General features: G+C 32.5%; 2 protein-coding genes across 3 annotated transcripts in view; both read left to right on the top strand.

The window, feature by feature from the left end:
• Positions 1 to 181: 181 nt before the first annotated feature.
• Positions 182 to 6925, top strand: LOC108913249 (histone-lysine N-methyltransferase E(z)). Its single transcript, XM_018718771.1, has 12 exons — positions 182 to 380; positions 502 to 784; positions 835 to 1300; positions 1528 to 1688; positions 2078 to 2178; positions 2262 to 2478; positions 4467 to 4648; positions 4720 to 4981; positions 5096 to 5266; positions 5321 to 5503; positions 5559 to 5724; positions 6745 to 6925. The coding sequence occupies exons 2-12, from the start codon at positions 532 to 534 to the stop codon at positions 6803 to 6805; spliced, it is 2223 nt and encodes a 740-aa protein (XP_018574287.1). The 5' UTR covers positions 182 to 380; positions 502 to 531; the 3' UTR covers positions 6806 to 6925.
• Positions 6926 to 9811: 2886 nt separating this feature from the next.
• Positions 9812 to 25117, top strand: part of LOC108913278 (adenylate cyclase type 2) — a 115843-nt gene continuing 100537 nt past the window's right edge. For both annotated transcript variants that reach the window (XM_018718809.2, XM_018718808.2), the window contains exon 1: positions 9812 to 9929. In XM_018718809.2, the coding sequence (XP_018574325.1) occupies positions 9911 to 9929 (19 nt within the window). In that variant the 5' untranslated portion in view covers positions 9812 to 9910. The remainder of the gene's footprint in view (positions 9930 to 25117) is intronic.

Raw genomic sequence — 25117 nt, 5'->3', positions numbered from 1 at the left:
TATTTTTTAATCGATTTGAGTTCACTTATAAGAATGATTAAATTTCTTTTTACTTACATTTTGTAAAAATATTTACAAGCACTGAAAATCTGACGCGATTGATTATTCACACATGGGTTCAACCACAAGTTTCAACAAGCACTCTCAGTTGATTGTAGCGTTACGTACGGGATCACCTCTTTCCTAGTGAAACCAAATCAACCAACATATTAATTTGGTTGTGTTAACATTCGAAGGTCGCAAATATTTGGATATTACCATCTGTAGCTAATTTTTGGTAAATTGGAGGGAAATGTCATAATTTATAGGTTAAGTTATGTGAGGGATTCCTTGTTTGGGCGGGTAATTTTTATAAGTTTTCAATGAATTCCAGGAAAAAAGTGAGTAAAAGTGTCATAGTTCAATCCGGGTTTTTAATTTATAGAAACGTGTATTCATAATAATTTTATTTTCTTCACAATGGACTGTTACATTTTCATTTTTCTCTAAATACATGTTTAGATTTAAAAAGAAAGTACAATTTATATAAAAATGGCCAAAGCCAAAGTCAGCGCAGATTGGAAAAAGCGGGTGAAGCAGGAATATATGCGTTTGAGACAGCAAAAACGATATAAGAGAGCTGATGATGTGAAATTGGCTTGGAATCAAAACCGCAACAAAATGACTGAAACCTTGATTGCGGAACAGAAAAGATGGACTGAAAGCAAAGCCTTTTGGGTACCAACCCCAGAATTACCTGCCCATGTGACCTGCATGAAAAAAGCTGAGGTTATAGGAAATGAAGGTAAGAGCTGCCATAAACCAGATAGTTAACTTGTTAAATGCTTTTTTTAGGGGATATTCAGGTGGCAGCGATTAAAATTATAAATGCCGTGACCCCCATACCAACCATGTATACTTGGGCACCAATTCAACAAAATTTCATGGTCGAAGATGAAACTGTTTTACATAATATTCCTTATATGGGAGATGAAATTTTAGATCAGGATGGTACATTCATCGAAGAACTTATCAAGAACTATGATGGCAAAGTTCACGGAGACCGCGAATCTGGTTTCATTGACGATGAACTATTTGTTGAATTGGTTCATGCTTTAATGCAATATCAGGAGAAGGACAAGCCCGAAAAAAGAAAGGATGACAAGGACAAGAAGGATGATAAGGAGAAGAAAGAAAAAGAAGTGGAGGAAGATGACAAAGAGAAGAAAAAAGAAGAGCTAGAGTTCCCAGCTTTTGTAATTTTTCAGGCCATTTCGCTGCAGTTTCCTGACAAGGGAGGCCCAGAAGAGTTAAGAGATAAGTATGTTTTAACTAGTGTCAAGGTAGAGTATGTAGTTTTATATTTACTGATACAAATTTTTAAGGTTTCGCTTTCAATGTTTTAAAAGTTTTCTGCAAATTAAAAAATTGCTTTTTAATCAGTTATTACATTTTAAAACCAATAGGACAATCAATTTATTTTGGAATCGGAACTGTTCTATTAGATTTAATAAATTTAGAGCGTGTTTATTCATTTTTAATTTCTAGGTACGTTGAATTAACAGAAAGGACTGATCCTAATGCTCCACCTGAATGTACTCCTAACATAGATGGGCCTAATGCAGCTTCCGTACCTAGAGAACAGACTATGCATTCGTTCCACACTCTGTTTTGTAGACGTTGCTTCAAGTACGATTGTTTCTTGCACAGTGAGTATTAACATCCCTATTCCCGCAATGTCGTTTATTAATAAATTTAAACTTCTTTACCTACATTTAATTTTAAATTATTTAGAGCTAGTGTTAGTGTAGACCGATACTTATCAGAACACCTGAATATCAGGTTGTTTATTTTGTTTTGCTGCACATTTTAGGACAACAAGGTAAAAATCATAATGTAATCAATTTTATGCATCTTAATTTCATCTACATTCATATGAAGTGGTTCATTCGTAGTTTAAATTCAGAATACCTTCATTTCACAATAGATGTCATAATCAAGGTCCTCAAATTACTTAGATATTTGTTATCATCACATAAATAATTATCGTAATCGGTGAATACAGCAACTTTTTTATTAATGAATGCGTAACATTTAGGGCTTCAAGCTTGCCACCCAGGCCCCAATCTGCAGAAGAGGAGAGGCCCAGATCTGAAACCTTTTACAGAACCCTGCGGATCAGACTGCTATATGCTTTTGGTAGCCCCCTTTTTTTAAATTACTAAATAATTTAATTTACTAATTAAAAAGGAAAAGTGATTTTAATCGGTGGCCGTTTTAAGGATGTGGTGAAGGAGAAAATGGCTGCCAAAGCCAAACAGGAAGAGGAATGTGAGAAGGAGAAGGAAATAAAGGTGAAGAGTACTAGATCCATTGGGGAGTCGTCCGATCCCAAAGTAAACGGAGTGTCGAGTCTGAGGAAAATTTGCAAACAGCAGAGTGTGGACTCTGGAAATGAGGCCAGTTCGGAGGACAGTAACGATAGTAACAAGTACAAAGGTAATTTTTATTAGTATTTACATGTACCTCTTGCAGATTGGTCCAATTTCAGTTCTTTTGGGGAGTTCCTCATATTCCGTTAGAAGATAGAGAAACAGTTTAGGAACTTCTAGAAAGGTTGGAAAAAAACTTCCTTTCGATATTTTGAATCATTCAGGAGATATAAAACATTATTTTGGTCATTTTTTGTTGTCAAATAACTTCTTTATTTGGAAAACAAAAATTTTTTTATTCAGTCAAATCTAGTGATGTGTGATATTTTTCCATAACTTCCGGTTTTTTAATTAAAACCCATTTATGTTTTTTCAATTGAAATTATTTTATGATACAATCACGTGGGTTATTTGTGTATCTTAATTGCATAACATTTATTTTTTGTCGTTTTTATTTTTTATACTACTTTTATTCTATTTTTCTTTTATATTTTATACCGGGTGTCCCATTTTAATTGATACACATAAATATCTTGTCAGACCTTGACAAAGTGGAGGCCAAGGACGAATCTGGAGGTCGACATCTTATTCCGAGACTGCTGTAAGGGTGACAAATCATTTAAACTCGTTGTGACCTTGACCTTGAGCTCAAAGTCAAAGTTATGATCATATCCGGATGTAAAATTTTCTGCTGAATCCATTTCCAGGGTTAAAAATAGGGGGTCCCATTTAAAATTGCGAAGCTGACCTTCAAGGTGAAGCCAAGGTCACATCCTAGGTAAGCAGCTGGTTTCTCCCAGTCAATTGAACAACTTTTACTTTAGGCCATTTTTTGATTGGTGGCTTCTCTGACGAGATATTTACGTGTATCAATTAAAATGGGACACCCGGTATATAAATTTTGTTATGATACATGACTTGAAGGANATTTGATCAAACTTTGACATTATTTTATTAATATTTCGAACTACATTTACAAATTTTTTTCAAGTCGTTTGTGTTGAAAATGCCGATGTTATGAGGTGTTGTCCATCGAAGATCATCGTCCGAATTGTTCATGAGAAATGTAGAGGTCGCAATTTTGATCTGAAAGCAAAATGGTTGTTTTCCTGCATTCTCATTGCTGGTAAAAATTGTGAAAATTGAAGTTTTGACAAGTGTTTGAAAAAATTGTATCAATTTTCACCATTTTTTTTCTCTTTTTATATTTTATACCGGGTGTCCCATTTTAATTGATCCACATAAATATCTTGTCAGACCTTGACAAAGTGGAGGTCAAGGACGAATCGAAGGTCGTGACTGAGTACATTGATGTAAATCCCATCGATTCTGGAGGTCGACATCTTATTCCGAGACTGCTGTAAGGATGACAAATCATTTAAACTCGTTGTGACCTTGACCTTGAGCTCAAAGTCAAAGTTATGATCACATCCGGATGTAAAATTTTCTGCTGAATCCATTTCCAGGGTTAAAAATAGGGGGTCCTGTTTAAAATTGCGAAGCTGACCTTCAAGGTGAAGCCAAGGTCACATCCTAGGTAAGCAGCTGGTTTCTCCCAGTGAATTGAACAACTTTTACTTTAGGCCATTTTTTGATTGGTGGCTTCTCTGACGAGATATTTACGTGTATCAATTAAAATGGGACACCCGGTATATAAATTTTGTTATGATACATGACTTGAAGGAAAATTTTAAGCAAATTTAAAAAATTGGAAAAGTGTGAGATGTTATCAACGATCATATTATTTTGAGCGTAGAAGCATGATCATGTATTGAGAAACTAATTTATAGAAAAATCTACATAAAACGAAAAAATTAATAAAAATAAACATTTTTCACAAATAAGCCCTGTATTAAAATATTGAAATATTAAGTTATGGCTTTCTCCTTTCAACTTTTTCTCAAAAATAAACCCCAAGACGTTTGAACTACTTTTCGTTTTATTCCTTGGGAAATACAAGAAATCCTCCAGAAGCGTCGAAATTGGCAACCTTGAAAATCTACACATATTTCGGCTAGAATACGATTACGCCACTTGATATACCTTAAATTTTAGATACCGACGGGTCCGATCCGGTATCGACAACAACTTCCTTCAGCCTGTTGGGCCTGATGGGAGCGAATGATCACAATGAATGGACCGGATCGGACGAGAGCCTGTTCAGGGCCCTTCACAAGGTGTTCTTAAATAATTATTGTGCTATTGCGCAAATTATGCTAACCAAAACCTGCCAACAAGTAAGTCTAATGAATAAATAATAAATCTGGCAGAATTCACCTCCAAACGCTTGATATGCGTCCGTTTGCAGATATATTACTTTGCTCAAAAGGAAGCAGCAGACATACCTGCTGAGGAGGCGGTGCGGGACTACACCCCTCCTAGGAAGAAGAAGAAGAAGCATCGCCTTTGGTCCATGCACTGCCGTAAGATACAGTTGAAGAAGGAGTCGAATAGTAACCACGTGTACAACTTTACGCCATGTGATCACCCCGGACAGAACTGTGATCATAATTGTCCGTGCATTGGCGCCCAGAACTTCTGCGAGAAGTTTTGCCAGTGCAGTTCAGACTGTGAGTAATTTAAAATTATTTTAGTGCTTCGTTACGTTGTGACTTTTTATTCGCAATAAAGAAAAAAGTTATTTAGGTTCAAACGGACCCGTATAAATTTTTATTTTTTTTTAGGTCAAAATAGATTTCCGGGGTGCCGGTGTAAGGCGCAGTGCAACACGAAACAATGCCCTTGTTATTTGGCTGTCCGGGAGTGCGATCCGGACCTTTGCCAAACTTGCGGCGCCGATCAGTTCGATATCACAAAGATAACGTGTAAAAATGTCAGCGTTCAAAGGGGTTTACGTAAGATAAAACACGTTTGTTAATTATTTAAGGTAACTTTCCGTGAATTTTCAGATAAACATCTGCTGATGGCGCCCTCGGATGTTGCCGGTTGGGGCATTTTCTTGAAAGACAGCGCCCAGAAGAACGAGTTTATTTCGGAATATTGCGGAGAGATTATTTCCCAAGACGAGGCCGACAGGAGGGGAAAAGTTTATGACAAGTATATGTGTAGTTTCTTGTTTAATCTCAATAACGGTGAGTGCTTCTATTTATAATTTTCCAAGTCTACGGTTAATGCTCTGCTTTTCAGATTTTGTCGTGGACGCCACTCGTAAGGGGAACAAAATTCGTTTTGCCAACCATTCCATCAATCCAAATTGTTATGCCAAAGTTATGATGGTGAATGGGGATCATAGAATTGGGATATTCGCCAAGAGGCCTATACAGCCTGGTGAAGAATTATTCTTTGATTACAGGTGAGATTTTTTTTTTTGGTCGTTTAGGTACTTAAGAGGCTGATTTTCAGGCATTTTGTCTTGAATTTTTTTGAGTCGGACAAATTGATTAGAATTTAATCAAACTTTGACATTATTTTGTTAATATTTTGAACTCCCTTTACAAATTTTATTCAAGTCGTTTGTGTTGAAAATGCCGATGTTATGAGCTGTTGTCCACCGAGGGTCATCGTTCGAATTGTTCATGAGAAATGTGGAGGTCGCAATTTTCGTTTTAAAGCAAAATGGTTGTTTTCCTGCCTTACTAACATATTTTCTAAGAATATGAACCTCATTGCGAGAAAAATTGGGAAAATTCAAGTTTTGACACGTGTTTGAAAAGAATGTATCGATTTTCACCATTTTTTTCTCTTATTTTGAAGTAAAAACACTTAAAATTATGATATCCCAATGGTTCATTCCAGAATGGGAAAAATTGATTAGCATTTGATCAAACTTTGACATTATTTTATTAATATTTTGAACTACATTTACAAATTTTATTCAAGTCGTTTGTGTTGAAAATGCCGATGTTATGAGCTGTTGTCCATCGAAGGTCATCGTCCGAATTGTTCATGAAAAATGCAGAGGCCGCAATTTTGATCTGAAAGCAAAATGGTTGTTTCCCTGCATCCTCATTGCTGGTAAAAATTGTGAAAATTGAAGTTTTGACAAGTGTTTGAAAAAATTGTATCAATTTTCACCATTTTTTTTTCACTTATATTGAAAAAAAGACGCCCTAAGACAGCCTAAGACCCATTAGGCATTCGGTCTTAGGCTGATAAAACCAAATGAAATAGGAATTTTGTTTCGATATTTTGTATTCTTGAATTTATGAACAATTTATGTAGTTAAAAAAAATACGATTTTTTGAACCTCCTAATGTGGTTTTCACCTTTAAAGAAAATATGTTTTCTTGTTTTAAAAAAACTTTCTGGAATTTTTGTACGAAAAATCATGGCTTTTGAAATTTTGTTTATGTTTATTGTTTTCCTTTTTCAGATATGGACCTACAGAACAACTGAAGTTTGTAGGAATTGAAAGAGAAATGGAATTTTTGTAAGACTTTTTTTTATACACTGCTTTTATTTTAATTATTTTATATTTTAACACTGATTTGTGTTCTTTTTGTGTATACATAATTGAAACATTTTATTATATATTTTGTTTTATTTATTTCCTTAATAAACAAATTTCACAAATCAAAAAATTTTGTTCCAGTTTAAGTAAATTCAACACCATATACAGGGTATAACTAGTGGGGGTCAGTTTTTTAGGGGTAATAGTACGTGTTCCCCAGAATACGAATCTGAAATTCCTGTTTTTCTTAATCAAATAATTAGTTTTTTAAAATGCACTTTAATACTTATGTTCGCCGCCATTGTAATATTCATGTATTACAAATACATGAATTGTAGGCAACCTACAGTGCATGTGAAGGGAGATAGTGCGGGTCAACAGTGACGAAGTGAAGGGAGTCAGTTGTTGCTCCGTATTTGGAGACGGTGAATTTGAATGTTTTTCATCACTGGAAGCCAACAACAATACATTTTTATGTATTTCATTTATCACATCGGTGATTCTGGTCCTTACCTTGGATTTCAGTCATTCGAGAAAATAACTGCACACATATATGTTGTGCCAAAAAGTGATATCACTTTCAGTGCATGATCTCTGATTTTAAGAAAGACTGAAATGGGGACGTATTTAGAATAAAACTCGAGCAAACCTAAATTCAATTTATCTTTCAAAGTAGAGTTGCACTGTAATTATCAATTCCATCTAAACTACTTCAGGGACATCTACAGAAACACTGAATGAGTGAGCAAATTCAGATACTTTCAGGCACCAAGCTATTGCGTGTTGCAGACCTTTGATCTAAATATTCCACGAACTGTGGGCAAAATAACCAAGACGCGGCTAAGCCCTATTAACGGCTTTTGAATACGGGCGGTATTTTGCCGATCATTTATACCGATCGGCAAAATAACCGACAAAATTTTAAATTACACAGTTAAATATATTTTTACACCAAAATCGTTGCTGGCAAGTTTGGCAGTCGGCTGCAGATCGGTAAAACAACGCTCATGTGTAAGGGGGCTTACCGCCCGTGTGTAAGAGCCTTTTTACGTTGATAATAGCCGTATTTGTTTTACCACTTGGTTAGTTCAGTTTGGTCAAATTGACCAACCTAGAAATGATCGGGATTTGAACTAACTTTACGTTAAACAAAACACACATCTACTCCATTTTAAATTTTGATACTGTGCCCAACATATTTACAATCAACATATATTCTTCGGATGAATCCATATCAACGGCTTATTTTTATGATTTAGATTTATGATTATTATTATTTGTAGGTTATGTTTTGTCCGGTTATCTTATTCACTTACTAACCACGATATTAGGCTAGGTTAGATCGGAAAGGGGGGTGATTTTGGTCATATTTTGATTTGTTCACTTGTTTAAAAAAAACGAACTTGTTCAGAACTCTACTGAAAGTGAATTAACCAAAGTGACCAAGTGTGTAAAACAAATACAGCTGATTTATTGATGAATTAATTCATGAAGTCGCTTCATCAAGAAATTGGATAAGTGTATTGCACCAAATCTGCTGTCAAATAACTTCATGAAATTATTCATCAAGTTCTTGACGAATTAGAACATGTTTTAATTTTCGTCAATTTATTGAATGAAGTTCAGAAGTGCCAACCAATAAATTTCCAGATTAGATGAGTAATGAGGTTATGTTATTGGGATATGTAAATACATGTGTGGCGTCATACTAGTTTTGTGTTGTTTGTATTGTTTTACTGATTGTGTCAAAACAGTACCATTCACTACAATTATGAGTAGAAAGGTGACATTTTTTATATTTATTTGCTTTTTTGATTTGTTGGTATAGCTGATCATTTGTCAAAGAAATTCACAAAGTCTATAGCAGTGTAAAACCAAACCGTTTACAAATAAATTCGTGAACTAATTCATGAAGAACTTGGTGAATTTATTCATGAATAAATTACCCATGTAAAGCAGTTTAAGGCAGTCAAAACGACCGTATATTGCCCCAAGTATTTTGCAAACAAAAGGATTGTGGGGAAGACAGTTAAAACAATTACGATATAGACTGTCCATTTAAGAAGCTGAGTAAAAACCACTCTCTGCATGTCGTATGCGGCCAAAAAACAAAACGGTTACGCCACGCCCTATTAAGACCCTACACTGCCCAGAATAAGTACTTGGCAAAATGTTCGCGGGCAAACTAGACCCTCTAGACTTTCCACTTAAGGTGAAGTTTGCATTTCAAACAGTCTAAAAACCCTGCTCTGTATGTACCATCGCATGCGAGCTATCAAAATAAAGTCAAGGACAGCTAAGAGAAAAGAATTATGAAATAATTTTCTTTTTAGTCGATCAATGAATATGCGTCTCCTATTCTCAATGTCACGAGCCGTCACTGTAATTCTTTTAGACAGTATAGTGTGATTTTTTTGCTGGTTTTTAGCACTAACTACGCTCGACATAATTACACACAATTAGGCATCAAAAGACTACTAAAATCGTAAAAGAAGTCGTTCGACTACAGGGAAATCGGTGACTAAATCGACAGCTAAGCAGCTCGCGTGACTGATTGACGGCGCCAATGGCTAGCGGACCGATTGTGACAGCTCAAGTCATTTATAAGTGGTGTTTTATAAACATGAATCATAGAAGGTCGGATATGCGAAGAATAATTATGTTCTCAACACCTGATTTACGGTAGCTGACTTTCTTTTGCGATATCAAATATCTATAAAGGAAGTTACTAATAAAATAACTTCTCTCGTGTCGTTCTTAAATTATTCACTTATGTCTATGGGACATGCCACATTAAGCCAGCAAGCGGAACAGATTTATAGCCGTCGTTATCATCTCTGATTGCTTGCAGACGGATCACGTAGATATTAGTACCCCCCACAAGAGGGGACGCGACGCCAACCATCCCGTCGGCGGAGATGGCATCCAGCTCCACGACTCGAGAGTGAAAACCCACCAGTTGATAGCCGGCCGGCGCCGGTATCGGACATCAGACGACGCTCTAGCGCGCCGCGACGCCGATTTACTCGCGACCCGCGTGTTTCTGTGTTTACAAACTGGTGGTCGACGACAAATTTGGAATTTAGGCATGAAGATGAGTAACCAAGGTAGGATGTGTGAAATAATGTAAAAAATTGTTGCATTTGCATGGTTTCAAAAAGTAATGTAACAAATTTTTAACAATTCAGAGGGAAAATTTTAAAAAAATAGAGAGAGAGATTAATACATTTTATGTAATATTTAATATACTATTTAAAAAGCTTAGCTCTCTTGAAACATTTTAACGTTTGTTGTAGAAATATTTTTGACACCCTGTACATTAAGCATAACATTTACCATATATTTGAAGGAATTATGGAAAAATTTGAGAAACTTATTTTATTGAAAATCAAAGTAGCTATTACTCGATTTACTTTCTTGGCCAATATGATAAAAATAAAGTTTTATTTAGGAATTTCGCCACGTGTGAAAAAGAAAACAAATAAACAACTCTTTGAGTAAATTCTTAAGAGCGGCACAAAGTTTTATTTATTTATTTTTATTTCTTTCAAATATTGTGACAACATATCAGTTAAGCAAAAATAAACAGAGCTAAATATCATTGAATCAAAAATAATTTTTCAGACTCGATGACCTACAGATATATTTTCTTATTAAATTTATCTTTAATTGTCCACAAAAACATTATCAATATCTCAAGCAAGAAATACATTTAAATATACCTATGACATTCATTTTTCCAGCGCTATCTTTTACAGTTTTTGAGATATCTAACTTTTTTCATGAGATGCAAGTATGTAATACTATAAATAGCTTTTACATCTCTACAATAACGAGAATAAGTACAAGTACATAATATTAACGTCATATAAAAGTGTGAGGTGCAATTACATTGAAAAATATCGCGGGAGTCAATTTGAAATGCAACTAATAATTATTATTTTTGTAGCTAAAAAATATTTGTAGACATTCTTAACCATAAACTTAATGATATTTCTATATCAACATTAAAATAACCACAATTGAGGCGGAAAATAATAAAAAGAAGGAAATGGTATTGATTTTAGCGTTTATATTTTTCTGAAAGAATGAATTCCCACATGTGTTTAAAGTAATTAAAATGACGCCACAACATGTGTGTATATAGCCACTATTTCAAGGAACCGAGCCCGCCACAAATGAGGTCATTGTTTCCTAAATTTGTTTAATTTAACATTTTAAACATAATGTTTGATTATACGTGGTTATAAATATGATATTTTTATGGAAAAATGTCATTTTCTTCATGTAAAAAATTTTTTGGATTTGACTTAGTAGAATACCTCTAAAATAGAGTAATAATTACGAACATTGACAATAGAATATGTCTTTTAAGAAGATATTTATTAAAAAGGGCAAATATTTCTTAGAATGTTTCCATTAGATAACAATTTCGTTATATCAGGTATGTGTTTTTGTATCTAAATATAATTAGATTATTAGTTTTTATTATAATTATACGCCAAATTTGATTAATGTTGTTTAAAAATTTATTCGAATATATGGCGAATGCGCCAGTAGTTAAAAAACCCGAAACAAATATTAACTGTAGCATTTTATTTTGCAGTTAGGGAAGTTCTGTTCTCACATTATCAGAATATCCCGGCAGTTGTAAAAATATACAGATACACAGAATAAAAAGTAAAACAAATAAACAACTTCTATAAATACATATTATGCAAAATAGTTAACGTCAGTTTCATTTCAGTTTCAGATGTAGATTATAGATAATAATTATAATGTTATTAATATCTTCTTAAAATTAATTTTTTCTTATCATAAGTTCGGTAATTGTTAAAACAATGATATTTCTCTTTCTTGAGCACGTGTACATTGACAGTAAAAGTTTGATTGAGATATTAAACTATATTATGGTTTAAATTTGTTTATAACTGTTACACGATTGTAAAACTTACAAGGTTAGTTTATAAATTAAAGTTGGTTTATGTAACGCAAGGAATATCAATAAACTTGAAAGCTATTTAATTTCCCAAAATCCCAACGGACATTATAATAATGTATTGCCTAGCTAGGAATTCTACATATCCAAAACCAAAAATGACGTATTTAAGAAAAATGCAAAACTTGCCGAGGTATTTTCGATTCACTTACCGGGAAATAATTATTCGATAAATTGTGTTACTTTTTCCCGAGATAATCATTTCTCTATCTCTTTTTTCGAGACAGCAATGCTGTTTCTAATTGAACTAAATTAAATTGAAATTAAATTCATTAGGAACTTTTACTCTTCATCTGAAAACTTCGGTTATTCAAATTCTACAATTTTCTCAATTCTGTAAAAACTACTTACTAAATAAAGGTTGCAAGGGTTAAATAACAAAGACCTAACTAGTAGTTACTTACACTTACTTCGTTCAGATATAAATATAATTATCACTGTGATTGTTTAAGAAACTTACTTGAGTTTTTGACATAATAACATCATGAAGAATATAGAGATTCAAACTATTTCAGACAAACCCTTTTTTGACACTGATTTTTCCAAACAAGTGCAACAAATTAATAATTACAGACAGTAGTACTAAAATTCTTATTCGATTAATTCAAAACGATTTTTTACGAACTGTCAAAATTTGTTGTTCCAAAATGGGTCATAAATATTTGTTAATGAAACTAAACTATCCAATCCAATCCGTTAATAACCAAACGTTTTCTATGCTATATATTTTATGGTTATCGGGGGTGGATATACCACAAATAAATTATTCATTAATCCAGGCACATTTTACATATTTAGTTTATTTAAAAATAAAAGGGTTTTGCGCCGCTTTCGTGTTTAATTCCGCATACATTATCCAGTAAAATGGTCTGCGGTAGAATTTAGCGACAATTAAACCTGTTTTGAAATTGTCCGCAATTAAAAATGTTACGGTTCTCTAAAAATACGACCTGATTTAATGCCGATCGTTTGGGCTAGAGTCGAGACATTGAAATTTCGTCGTATTTTTAGGCAAGTACGAAGGTGCATCCATTTGTTTATTTGCTATAATTAGACTTGGCAGGAAAATTTAAGTTAATTAATTGCTTACGTATGTCTTATAAAATGTCTCGGACATTCAGAGATAGGGATAAAATAAAATCTCACAATGGTCTTAAAAAGACTCATCTAACATATTTAACAGGTATTTTGTTTTGTTATCTCTTGATTTTCGGTAGTTTTTTGCAAAAAGCAATGTGTCTCGCGCTTGCGTATCAACTGTGATTACTACGCGCTAAAAAATATGTAGCTACTGTTTATTTCGCTATGATTTATAATTTACTTAATAAATTGCGGATTTACTATTTTTATAAAATATTAGGAGCTTTTCCTAAAGAAATATCAGCAAATTACCACATTTTTCCTGTATTTTCCAAGTGCCGAGATTTAATATTTAGAAATATCTCTATTTTCCTTATTATTTTTATCTATGATACAAAAATATCAACTATTAGTCAACTGGTAGTAGGCCGTGGAAATATGATTACGCTATGTTGCCAAAAATGCGTTAAATAAATCGTAGTGGGCATTGGAAAACAAAAAGTAAATTAATTAGGCCTAATTTGAACTAAATTATACAATTACGTAAAACAAATTAAATCATGTAGAACATTTTTTACATTCTTTTGAAACAGGGATGAAAGTGGCTCTGCAAATTTACTAAAACGAAAATTAAACCTACAAAACCGATAGCTTTATTTTCCACTTTTCAGTTCTGAGACTGAAAAAAACTAGCAAAGATCATGCAAATATGACAAATAAATCATGGGGAACCGGGAAATTTTATGGTACAACTTTGCTTATTACTTTGTAGGTATCTTGCAAATTTTCCTTATGTACAACTAGTTTTATATTAATGCGGAACATTACAGGAGCAATTACGGCCATATATCTTAATTACACTGTTCTACCAGTGGCAATAAAAATACCACCTAAATGAAATCTAGCCGCTTCGCTTAATTCCTTAATTAAACTTTAAAGTGAATTCTTAAAAGATTTCTTAATTGGCGCCAAGATGGTGCAAATAATTATACATCAGTTTCAAGCAAAACTGAATATTGGATCATTAGTCGTTTCTATGTAGGTACCTGCCCTCTTTATGCAAGGACTGGACTTTGTTATGTGGCTGAAATACATATTTTCAGTCGTTCTTTCCCGTGAAGGAAAGGATAAATATTTACAAAACTAATTAAAAAGTGCCCTCTCCAGACCAAACTGTATAATTGAACTATGAAAAGTTCTAACGATTTCCAAAATCTGTCTCGAGCAGATAATGTAAATTCGTTTTAGAATTTACAACATAGTTAAGAAATCTACCTTTTCCTCTTACAATTTTTAAATTCCACCTGATGGGTACATTTCTAAAGGGTTAGTTTTAATATATATGCAGTTATTTTCAAAAGAATAATTTCAGTATACATATGCAAAGGGGAATCAAACTGTTATGCAGATCAAAGTTTTGCTGTAGTAAACAAACACTGGCCTTCATAGTATTATGAAGGCCAGTGAGTCTCATATAAGGTATGGCACCTTACGACGATGAATTTTTTGAAATAAATTATAAATGCATTAAAAAAATTTGTAAGTTATCCAATACGTAGTAATAAGTTATAAGAAAGTGTTTGTATAAGTTAAGGAAATTAATTATATTCACGTCCAACATCACAATTTGTCACTTTTATTACATTCAAACAAAATGAGATCTATTTTCTTGATATGTTTCTTTAAGATACATTAATTTAAAAAATGGGGAATTTATCATACGTAGGTACTACTGAACTTGTTTAAGTGAAGTGTGTATTTACATGATTCGTGGCAAGATGAGTTATAGTGCCGCTAAAACGTTCCGCAACACGAGCCCCGTTATTCTCGTATTAATATCAAACTGTAGCAAAAAATTTAATTGCCATGCACTTAATTATCGATTAAGTGGATGTTAAATTAAAGACTTGTGTTTATTAAAGCGTGACAGGCTGGTAAACGGATTTGTGTTGCATAATTTTCGCCACATGGCTGATCAGGATCACTACGGCTACAGAGTGAATTCCTCTGTCAGTATGAAAGCTGTAAACATTGTTCGACGTAGATGATGTAATACGGATTATTATTTCAGGTTGATGTAAATAATATCAAGTGAGCGTAAAACCGGCAATGTAGACAAATCCTAAAATAACGATTTTAATAAGAATGTTTCTTTTCAATGGGGAAAAGATCAACAAAGGTCGGTGGATGTTATTAAAGAAACTTTAACAGGAAAACTCATTCTCAAGGTGTTTGATCCTTCTTTAGATACTGAACTTCATACTGACGCCAGTAAGGACGGCTTTGGAGGAGTCTTACTTCAAAATCACGAGGGAGTTTTGCATCCTGTGGGCTACTTTAGCAAACAGACTTCAGCAGAACAAAAGTTTTATCATTCTTATGAGTTGGAAGCACGAGCAGTAGTATTGGCACTTTGATTTTTTACGGTTTATATCCTTGGTATAAAATTCAAGGTTATGACAGACTGCAATGCCTTGCGAACCACCATTTCGAAAAAAGATTTAATTCCAAGGATTTCTAGATGGTGTGTTGAATTATAAGATTATCAGTATGAAGTTGTTTACCGCCCTGGGAGCCGTATGGGACACGTAGATGCTTTAAGTCGGAATTCTATTTCGCAAGATAAAAGTAATATTGTAAACTTAATTAATTCAACAGAGGAAGATTGGGTGACCGCAGTTCAATTCAAAGATGAAACATTAAATCTCATAATGTTGGCTAGTGGAGAAGGAAAAGGACCAAATAAAAGTTATTTTGATAATTATGGACCCAAATCTGGTACCCAATGATCGATATGTGGTGAAAGACTTAAGGGCAGATAAGAGATCTAAGTCTGTTGTCGCAGTAGATCATTTGAAGCACTGGGTTGTTATGAATGAGGAGAGTTCCCAACCTGTGTAAGAGCAGAATCTGTTATTATATTATTGATGTTAAAGGAATAATAATATGAAATTAAAAATAAATAAATAAATGATAAAATTAGTTATTTCAAAGTTTGAGACTGCGACTACAAATTAAAGGTAGACGTGAATACTCTTCTATTCTTTGTTTAAAGAGTAGGCTGAACAATGTTATACTTTGTTTTAAGGAGTAGGCCGAACAATTATATTCTTTATTTAAATAGTAGGCTGAACTATTCTATTCTTTGTCTAAAGGGAAGGCTGAACAAGTTTATACTTTGTTTTAAGGAGTAGGCTGAACAATTCTATGCTTTGCTGAAAGAGCAGGCTGAACTATTATATTCTTTGTCTAAAGAGTAGGCTGAACAATTCTATTATTTGTCTAAGGAGTAGGCTGAACTATTCTATTCTTTATTTAAAGAGTAAGCTGAACACTTTTATTCATGGCTTAAGGAATAAGTATTCTATGTTTAAAAAGAGTAGACTGAACCATACTATTATTTGCTTAGAGAGTAGGCTGAACACTTCTATTTCTTGTTTAGAGAGTAGGCTGAACTAATATATTTTTGTAAAAATAAAAAAATAAAAAAATAAAAAAAAAATAAAAAAAATTTGAGAAAAATAAACTATGTTGAACTAAAAGGGCATATGAGTGAAAAGATTATTAAATATTTGATCGTAGACTCGGCAGGAGTGTCCCTAATAAAATAATAATATTAAAGTAATATTTTTGTAAAAGTTGAGTTTTTGTCCTTACATATATACGTACTAATAACACCAGCACACAAAAAAAAAATCTAGTGCGTAGATGTAGACTCCAGTACTACGCATTTTGATGTAAATAATCGATAAGACAGACTGTTAGTCAAAGTTTGGATTCTAATATTTAAAGATGGTGATTTTAATTGATACTTTTTTGGCAAAATATAGTGCTCTCTTAAGCACTTCTTCCGTTTATTATTAATGCTGTCTTGACTTAAAACATTTCCACGTTTTCAAATTTTGTGTTACCTATATCTATTGTGGCATGCTATACCCCAGCTGCTCCGCCAGCGGCTGTAACCCCCACCGTAAACGATGCTGAGAAGTCTAGGTATATCATTATTCTAGGTTCTAGACAGTTTTTAGCCCCCAGTCTTTGTCAGAGTTTTAGTTGGTTTACATGTTAGACTCCCTACATATCCCTCGCTTTCGTTAGGCTCAAATTTCAGGATATGTTTTAAGGAAATAAAATAATTGTATGGAGTTATGACAGAGCATGTTACCGATAAACCAGATTTAGTATTTTTCTAAAGGAATTACTTGCTGAACCGTTATCGCTTCTATTTCATTTCAACGAGGCCATATACAGTAGCAATAGCGGAACAAAGTGCAGGATACATTAAGGAAAATTGCAGGTGTTATTACTATTATTATTGGAAGATAACAGCTTGAAGCTATTCCACCATGTGGTCGTTATAACAATAATCTTTTCCTCTCAGTCCAATATTTGTAGGAAATTATATAAGACGTACTTATTATCAGTAACGAAAAGTTAAATTACAATTCATTAAAATCATCTTCACTGTACTGAAGTGAGCAAAACAAAACGGTAAATATGTTGGGTTAGTGGTAGAAATTCCTGTTTAAATGTAATGAAAAATAAAGTTGATATTGAATTATAAACTTCTAGTACTAAAGCTTGTTATGTTAAGAGGTATGCATTTTCATATCTGTGTTTTTATGTTCAAATCGAAGTCCGCTTCCGTTCACAGAAAAAATAATTCCACAACCTAATCTAAAACTAGTTCGAGCTCATATAAATGTACAATTAACGAGAATATATTGATTGAACGAACACGCACACCATACTGACAATAGAAACTCCCAAATGGAATTAGATAGTGTCTACAGCTAGAATAAATATTTTTAGATAACCTTTCAAATACGCTCAAAAAATATTAGACATTTTTCAGATGCCTCAGGAATAATATTGGTTTATTTGAAATCATTTGAAGAAAGTTTAGAGGAATTCATTAATATAAATGTAATCAAATAAACAATTGTATTGAGCATTGACTGTTTTTCGCTGAAATCATAAGTAGTTTGCTTTTTAGTTTTAAATATTAATGTCAAATAATATGATGGCATGTGGCCAAAAATATACGATCTAGAATTCTTGATCCAATGCAGCTATTTTTAATCGTTTAAATATAGCTTTATATATCAGCAGGTGATATGTTGACAAACTAAAATATTTTGCCAAAAAGTTGAAGAACTTACTCCTCTATACTTAGTAAAAAAAAATGTTATCAAGATTACTCTAGTCTTAACATTTTCACATTATCTCCCTATTAAAAGATTGTGATACTGGTAAGAGTACTTTTTAGTTTAGATTTAAATATTTGAACTGAAATTTAACATGAAAAGATAACTAAGTGAATACACCATATGCAGTTAATATGATTTGTGAGAAATTTGAAATAGAAGTGCAAAACTTTATAAATTAATATGTAGAGTTAACTAACTCAACCTTTGAAGTTATAATTGAGCAAATTGTTAACTATTGCATCAGATTTAGTGCTATCCTTAATAGAGACAAAAGTAAACCTCAAAATTAGTACAAGGCTTGTTAATAATAAAGAAGTACATTTTAATGATGTCTCTAAGTTTTTAATAACGGTTCAACTTCTTTTTATTAATATCAGTGATTGTAATAATTGTAAAGTTAACGCATGCAAATAAAAAGTTACCACAGATTAAAAATAATACTGGAAATAAAGCATATTACAGCTCGTCAAGTTTTAAAGGCATATTTTGAGCCCTCAACTGATGCATAAAAAGTAACCAATTAAGAAGGCACGTGGATAAATTAAATTCAAAGCATGTTTTTAATTTAACTTAATAACTGTTCCGAATTTCGTCCTCGATCATCTAAATATAATTTTTAACTTCCAAAATGAATTAATGATACCTACAAAGCATTAAAAGAGAAAATCAGTTATTTTTTGCGTATAATCTTCCATATTCGTAAATTAAAACTTTAATGGATATCGTTCTAGGCACATAATAGTCCATTAGAAGACCACCAATACGTTCAAATAATCCTACAATAAAGTGGTATGGATTCTGGAATCAACCAAAATAATTACACCCATGAGCATACTTTTAAATTAAAATATGAATTATTGTTAGAGGTGTATTATAAAAACAGGTTCAGTGAAAGCTTCCCCATCTGTTACATACCTACATCAATATCAATATAAAACATAAGTTCAATATTTACAACATTTCCTACATTGTTTAGCAGTTCTCTTATAGACACTTGTATAAAATACATGGGGTACTTGCTAAATCAATTATTTCGTTGAACCAATATCAATAAGTAGTATTCAGTCTGGTTACCTATACTACGTATCGACTACTACATTTTTTTTCGTTTTTGTTAGTATTTGTACTAGATTATTTCCACGAAACATCATAGACGATGTCTGGTAAGTTACAGTAAATCGATTTGTGTAGAGTTTTGAGCAATTTTAAAAGAGATACATACATACCAAATAAATATATACAGTCTATTTAATTTTATTCTTGCTTTTCAACTTTACTTCTAGCGATTTACTTGATTCAATGTATTCAAATCCTAGTTTTTTCGCCCACAATTTTATGGTAGAATTTTAAGCTTAACCATCTTTTTATTTCTGATCATAATCTGAAAATATGGGCGAAGTAATTCTGCTTTAGTTTTAATTCTTGACTAACAACGCTTTAGTTTAACAGGACGAGGATTTAGTATGTATTACTTGCCTTAAATTTCATGTCGAGGATTGATTGCCTGTTTCGACTTATTAGAATTCAAATTGCTTGCCCTAATATCTGTCTACAAAATAAACATGATTCCAGTATGTAAATTATTTCAACTGGATGGCGTTTACACAAGCAAGCAGAACCTATAGTCAGTCTTTGTGTTGTACGTTTTGCTTCGCTTCGTTGATGATAGCTACAGGGTAAAAATTTGGGGTTGGCGGTAACCACAGTCTCATCAACAGATCTAATAAGCTGGGGCGTGTGGGTGAATTTACAAGTGTATGAAGTACGTATGTACAAAGTTAAAGTCGAAGAAGAAACAGATTATATATTTTCCATTCGTGCAAATATATCTCCAAACGGTCTAGTTTTCTCTTTATGTTTACTACAGTTTTCTTCTACTACTTGGTCTCGAATTAATTGCATTTCAATTCCAATAAATCATGCCCCTTATCTTCATTTGCATCACTTTACATACAAAGTATTCGTGTTTCTTTCAAGTTTCATTAATTAAGCAAGAAAACAGTGCAAATCTTACGGCAGACCGTAAAAACGATAAGGTACTTACATTACTTACAACGCCGTTTAAGTAAAAGCAATCAGATTAATAATGCCCGACATCTAGGCGCGAGTGTGAAAGCTAGCCATACACGTGCGTTCAAAACCGCAATTCCATCTTTTAGTTTGTTCTTTTTAGAATAACCATTAAACATAGTCATTCCTTCACAGAATAGTAATTATTGGATTTTTTATGTTTTTTATATAGTTTTTGTTTTGTACCTGACAATTTTCTGCCTTTTCACTATCACCATAATGAAGTCTATGCGATTTCTACGCTAGATAGAGGATCTAGGTCTGAGTCTGAAGGTTGACGTTCCATCACACTACTTGATGGCTCCGCCATTCATCTATCTCGCACCGTTGGGTGGTGTGTTTGGTGGTCTCTAAAGCGATTTCTGTGAATATCGATATAATTTCCCAAAAAATTCAAAACATCAACGATTTTCTTAGTGGTCACTCTGCCAACAGCATTGGGTTCTGTAGGCGTCGTCTGCCCGAGCTTTTAGGCTTCGTGGACAGCAGCAAAATTCGAAAGATCCGTGAAATTTCCAAATTCTTGTCTTGAGTGGTAGTTTCAATGCCCTAAAATTCTATAGAGCTTAAATAAATAATAAAGAAGTTACATTATGGAAAAGCCTTTTCATTTAATTACAAGGGAAAAACCGCTAGTCTACGGTCAGCTTAACCACGCGTTCCTACATGGAAAAGCGGAAATTTTTACTCCTGCGGCAAAGATATCACGCCATAGGTACGCATAGCCCTGAATAAATTTAAAATTAGACGTAATGACGCTAGGATCATGAATTATTTATATGTTTAAATGCGTGTAAAGGCGGATTTCTGGACGGGCAGCAGGGTGCTGTTCTGCTAATTTTATTAAACCGCTCCGTTGAGTTTGGGCGGCTGGCCACGTCTCTGACCCTCTAGTCAATTATTTCGCGATCAAACCGTACCGTGTTATTTTATTTACACTTTGAAAATAAACTAGTTTTCACCGGGATAACAAACAATAAATAAAACGGCAAAGCAAAATGAATATATAAAATGCCGAAGTAAATATATAAACACTTTTACTCTTTAAGTATTTTATACAAGATGAAAATATACGGGGTGTTACTTTAACTGGGGTCAGTTCTTTTTAAAGGTAATCGATATGTAATTCGTTTTTTAATCAGTATCCGGACCGGAGTCGTATCAGTGTTGCCTTTTTAAACCAGCTGTATGAAACTAACGTAGAGGCATTATTTTTGTAAACAATTGCATACAACCACGGCGTAACCATAAAAGTAGACATGAACGCATTTAGGAATGTTAAAACAGTGCTACTAAAAATTAGAAACAAATACAGTACGTTTTTATTCCTTTTTCTTCGAATTGGTGCTAAATATCTTAAATTAAATCAAATCAGCAAAATTAAGATACGGATGATACGCACGAAATAAAAACTATTATACCTAAGATGATTATGTACGAAAGCGCGTCTTTGCGTGGGATTAAATTTCATTGTGAAAATAAACCTTTATCAAGTTACTACCTCTTTTGTTTGGGCGATAAAAATATCTTCATGAACAAGGGAAAAGTTATTACTTTTGCTGATTATACGGCTTTGTGTATTACAATATACGAAACATTTCATTTTGGGGTAGACTAAGGTATATTAAATATTTTCTTATAATTCATGAGGCCAAGCCCTATACCCATAGAGAAAAAAGCAACACAAAGAGATATAAATCGTTACAAATACATTTACTGTTAATTGTCACGCAAAATTCTTTATAAAAAACAGGGGTTGATTCTTAAGTATATCGAACTGCCGAAAAATACAAAGCGCAACACCTCTGAATACATTTAGGTCACGTTATAGATTATGACTTTTATTAAAATACGGAAAGCCATAGTATTCATACAAATCTGAATATGCCGAGATAAGAAATATGCGGTGCATGTTTGGGAGAATAAAGTGTGCGCTGAGGTGTGCAGTCAGGTGAATAAAGAACGAAGGTGAAAAGCAGGCGCCTTTACCGTAACAGAAATAATTCACTACCACATTCATTTTAAAAATTTAACCGCTGGGCACTGGGGTGGTCAGATCGGAGCGACTTTGGTATCGCTGGGAACAACAAGGACAAGTCGAATAATCCTAAAGATTTATGGCACTTTGAATAAAGTTTTAATTACCATTAATCTAAATATATTTAATTAGTAAGTAATTAAATATATTTTGAATTCACGGAGTCTTTCAAGAAGTACAACTCGAAGAATCCTAAAGACTTATGGCACTTTGAATTAAGTTTTAATTACCATTAATCTAAATATATTTAATTAGTAATTAAATATATTTTGAAATCGCCGAATCTTTCAAGAATTGGTATTAAATTTACAAAATCATCATAAAGAATAAATTAATGGAAATTTTAAATAAACTTGACACGCATTTTCAATGTATATAGACTGTAAACACACGCGTAAGTTCCAAGTAAGCCTATACATTAATATCATACTTAAAGGTGTAATTAATAGTAATAACTTAATTAATGTTTTAATTTATTTATATTTATAATCGCATTCAAAATAATCATGTCTTTATTAAACTAATTTATTTAGACTTAAGAATAATATTTCAGGCTCTATTAAGGTACCCTAATTGTAGACGTACTCAGAATTATTAAACTTTAACTTCTTAATTAGGTAAACCCGAGAATTTAATTAAAATAATTCCCCCCTAACGGCATTCTTGCGCATTTTTGCTCGAAAACTTGAATTTATTTGCAAACATTTTATAAAATCTCTCGAGGACCACTTACGCACAGTCCCCCTTCCCATAATTCCTTTTATAGCAACCAAGAAAACTGCTTAGTCGTATTATCTTCCACCCAAACCTCTCGTGTCAGCGAAGTTTTCTTCTAATTACGAATTCTTAATTAAAAGACCCCTGAGATCTGGATTAGAGATATAATTGTAGTTAATTATACATAATAAAAACTCTGTTGGGTATTCTTTAATTATAATTCCAAGATCCTGTGCTAGACTGTTTATTTGATAGTACCAGCTGTCACGTGGTTTGTAATCATTTATGAATATAACTAATAGCATGAGAACGAACCAAAAAATGAACGTATATCCTTATAACGTTCAGTATAACTTTTATTAATCAACATTTGAGATGATGTATGATCGTAAAATATTTATAAATCTACTCCGATTTCCATCTGGTTGAAATTTACAAATATTTTTTTAACAGCTTTCGTTCTTGACGAATAACGAACTATTTTTAGTAACTGTATTTTTAATACTTAATTAGCACAAGCAAAATCAATCTCACTGGTTGAGTTCTATTTGCTAATAGAAATGAAAAAGTGGTGTGTGTGTATGAGGGATATAGGGTATAAATTAATTAATTAGGATGGGTGGGCACGCGAAGAGATAGATATCAATAGCAATAGAATACGAGGAATACGAGGCAATATCACAATTTTTTGAGGGTTTATTTTTGTACAAATAAAATATTAAAACAATAGTTAGAGTTTTATATAAAAGGATTTAAAATGAGGATTAAAACGTTTGCAAATACCACCTATTTGCGTGTTTTATCGAAAATTCAAAATCCAATAATGCTATACTGATAGTGGAGATTATGAACACATGGTTGCAAATTAACGAACGATGAAAATTATTCATAGACGGTTGCTTTCAGTATTGTGAAATTTGATAGTTCTGCGAAGTAGTTTGTTGTACTTATATGTATATCAAGCTGTTTAAAAAAATACATATTATTGTGTAATAATGAAATGAAATAAAAAACTAATATTTCCAAAAATACTACCATTCGAAGAATATCAAGTACCTACAACTATCAATTGATTGTGCTAAAGTCAGCTAAGCTTGCTTTTTCATCAAATATTCTGTTGAATTAGAGATATCATTATTGTCAAAGCTTTTATTCATTATTATTTAATTAATTATTATTTCGCACTGACAGAACCAGTTTTTGTGTTAAGCATTATTAATAAAGTTCTGTCTCGGTCAATAATGACTTTAATTTAGACATTTATTTGGTTAAATTTGGAATAAGGACAACAACGATACCTATACCGAAAAACACAAAGTTAAATTTTCAAATGTCAAATATATGACATTTTAGGGTATACGTTTCCATGATTTTCTTTAGAATGACGAGCTCCCTCGATATTTTAAATAATTTAAGAAATGTTCTATATTTACGAATTGAAGTTGGTTAGTTTTGGCATAGTCAATTGCATTTTTCTCTGATTTGAAATGTAGCTGGGAAAAATCTAGCTCTACAAGACAACTCGAAAACTAAACTTATTTAGCCTCACCAAAAACATGTTTGTACCAAATTTCTATGCAATGTGGCCAAAATTTAATTTAAAACAATATCTTTCACCCTCTATATCTGAAAAATAAAGAATAATATGCCCAATGTCCATAGGAGAATATAGTATTTTTTTATTTTCTATCACCCTCTGAAATTATGGCACCTCTTTCAAAACGTCCTATATAATATTCATTTTTCGTTTCATTTTTGTTATAATGCTAAAAGAAAGACCAATTAAACATTTTTTGATTTGCGATAACTTCTAATAATAATTTCTTTTTATTATAACTACCTACCTAAAATATCTATAATTCAAATTTTAATTTTACGTTATTCTTAAATAAAATTTCACATAGAATGACTGAAACATTATTATAGAAATTTAGTCGGTAATAGAGGAATTTACTCTATTAACTTCACTATGTGTTTAAACTATGATTCCGGTTCTTAATATGAAACATTTATGTCATATTAACCGACGTTAGGTCAGCTGGACATTTTGATTAATTAATATTGTCGGAATTTAAGCCAAATTTGTTTTTAATTAGGGTTTAAAAGTGAATTAGTACAAATGAATTATTAGGGCAAAACGGCGTATATTTATCACGGAAGTAATGAATAATTCATTAGTTA

Source organism: Anoplophora glabripennis, unplaced genomic scaffold (genome assembly GCF_000390285.2).
Source record: "Anoplophora glabripennis isolate ALB-LARVAE unplaced genomic scaffold, Agla_2.0 scaffold333, whole genome shotgun sequence".
Classification (NCBI taxonomy): Eukaryota; Metazoa; Arthropoda; class Insecta; order Coleoptera; family Cerambycidae; genus Anoplophora; species Anoplophora glabripennis.
Note: the sequence above shows the minus strand (reverse complement) of the source record. Positions and strands in the feature narration are given on the sequence as shown.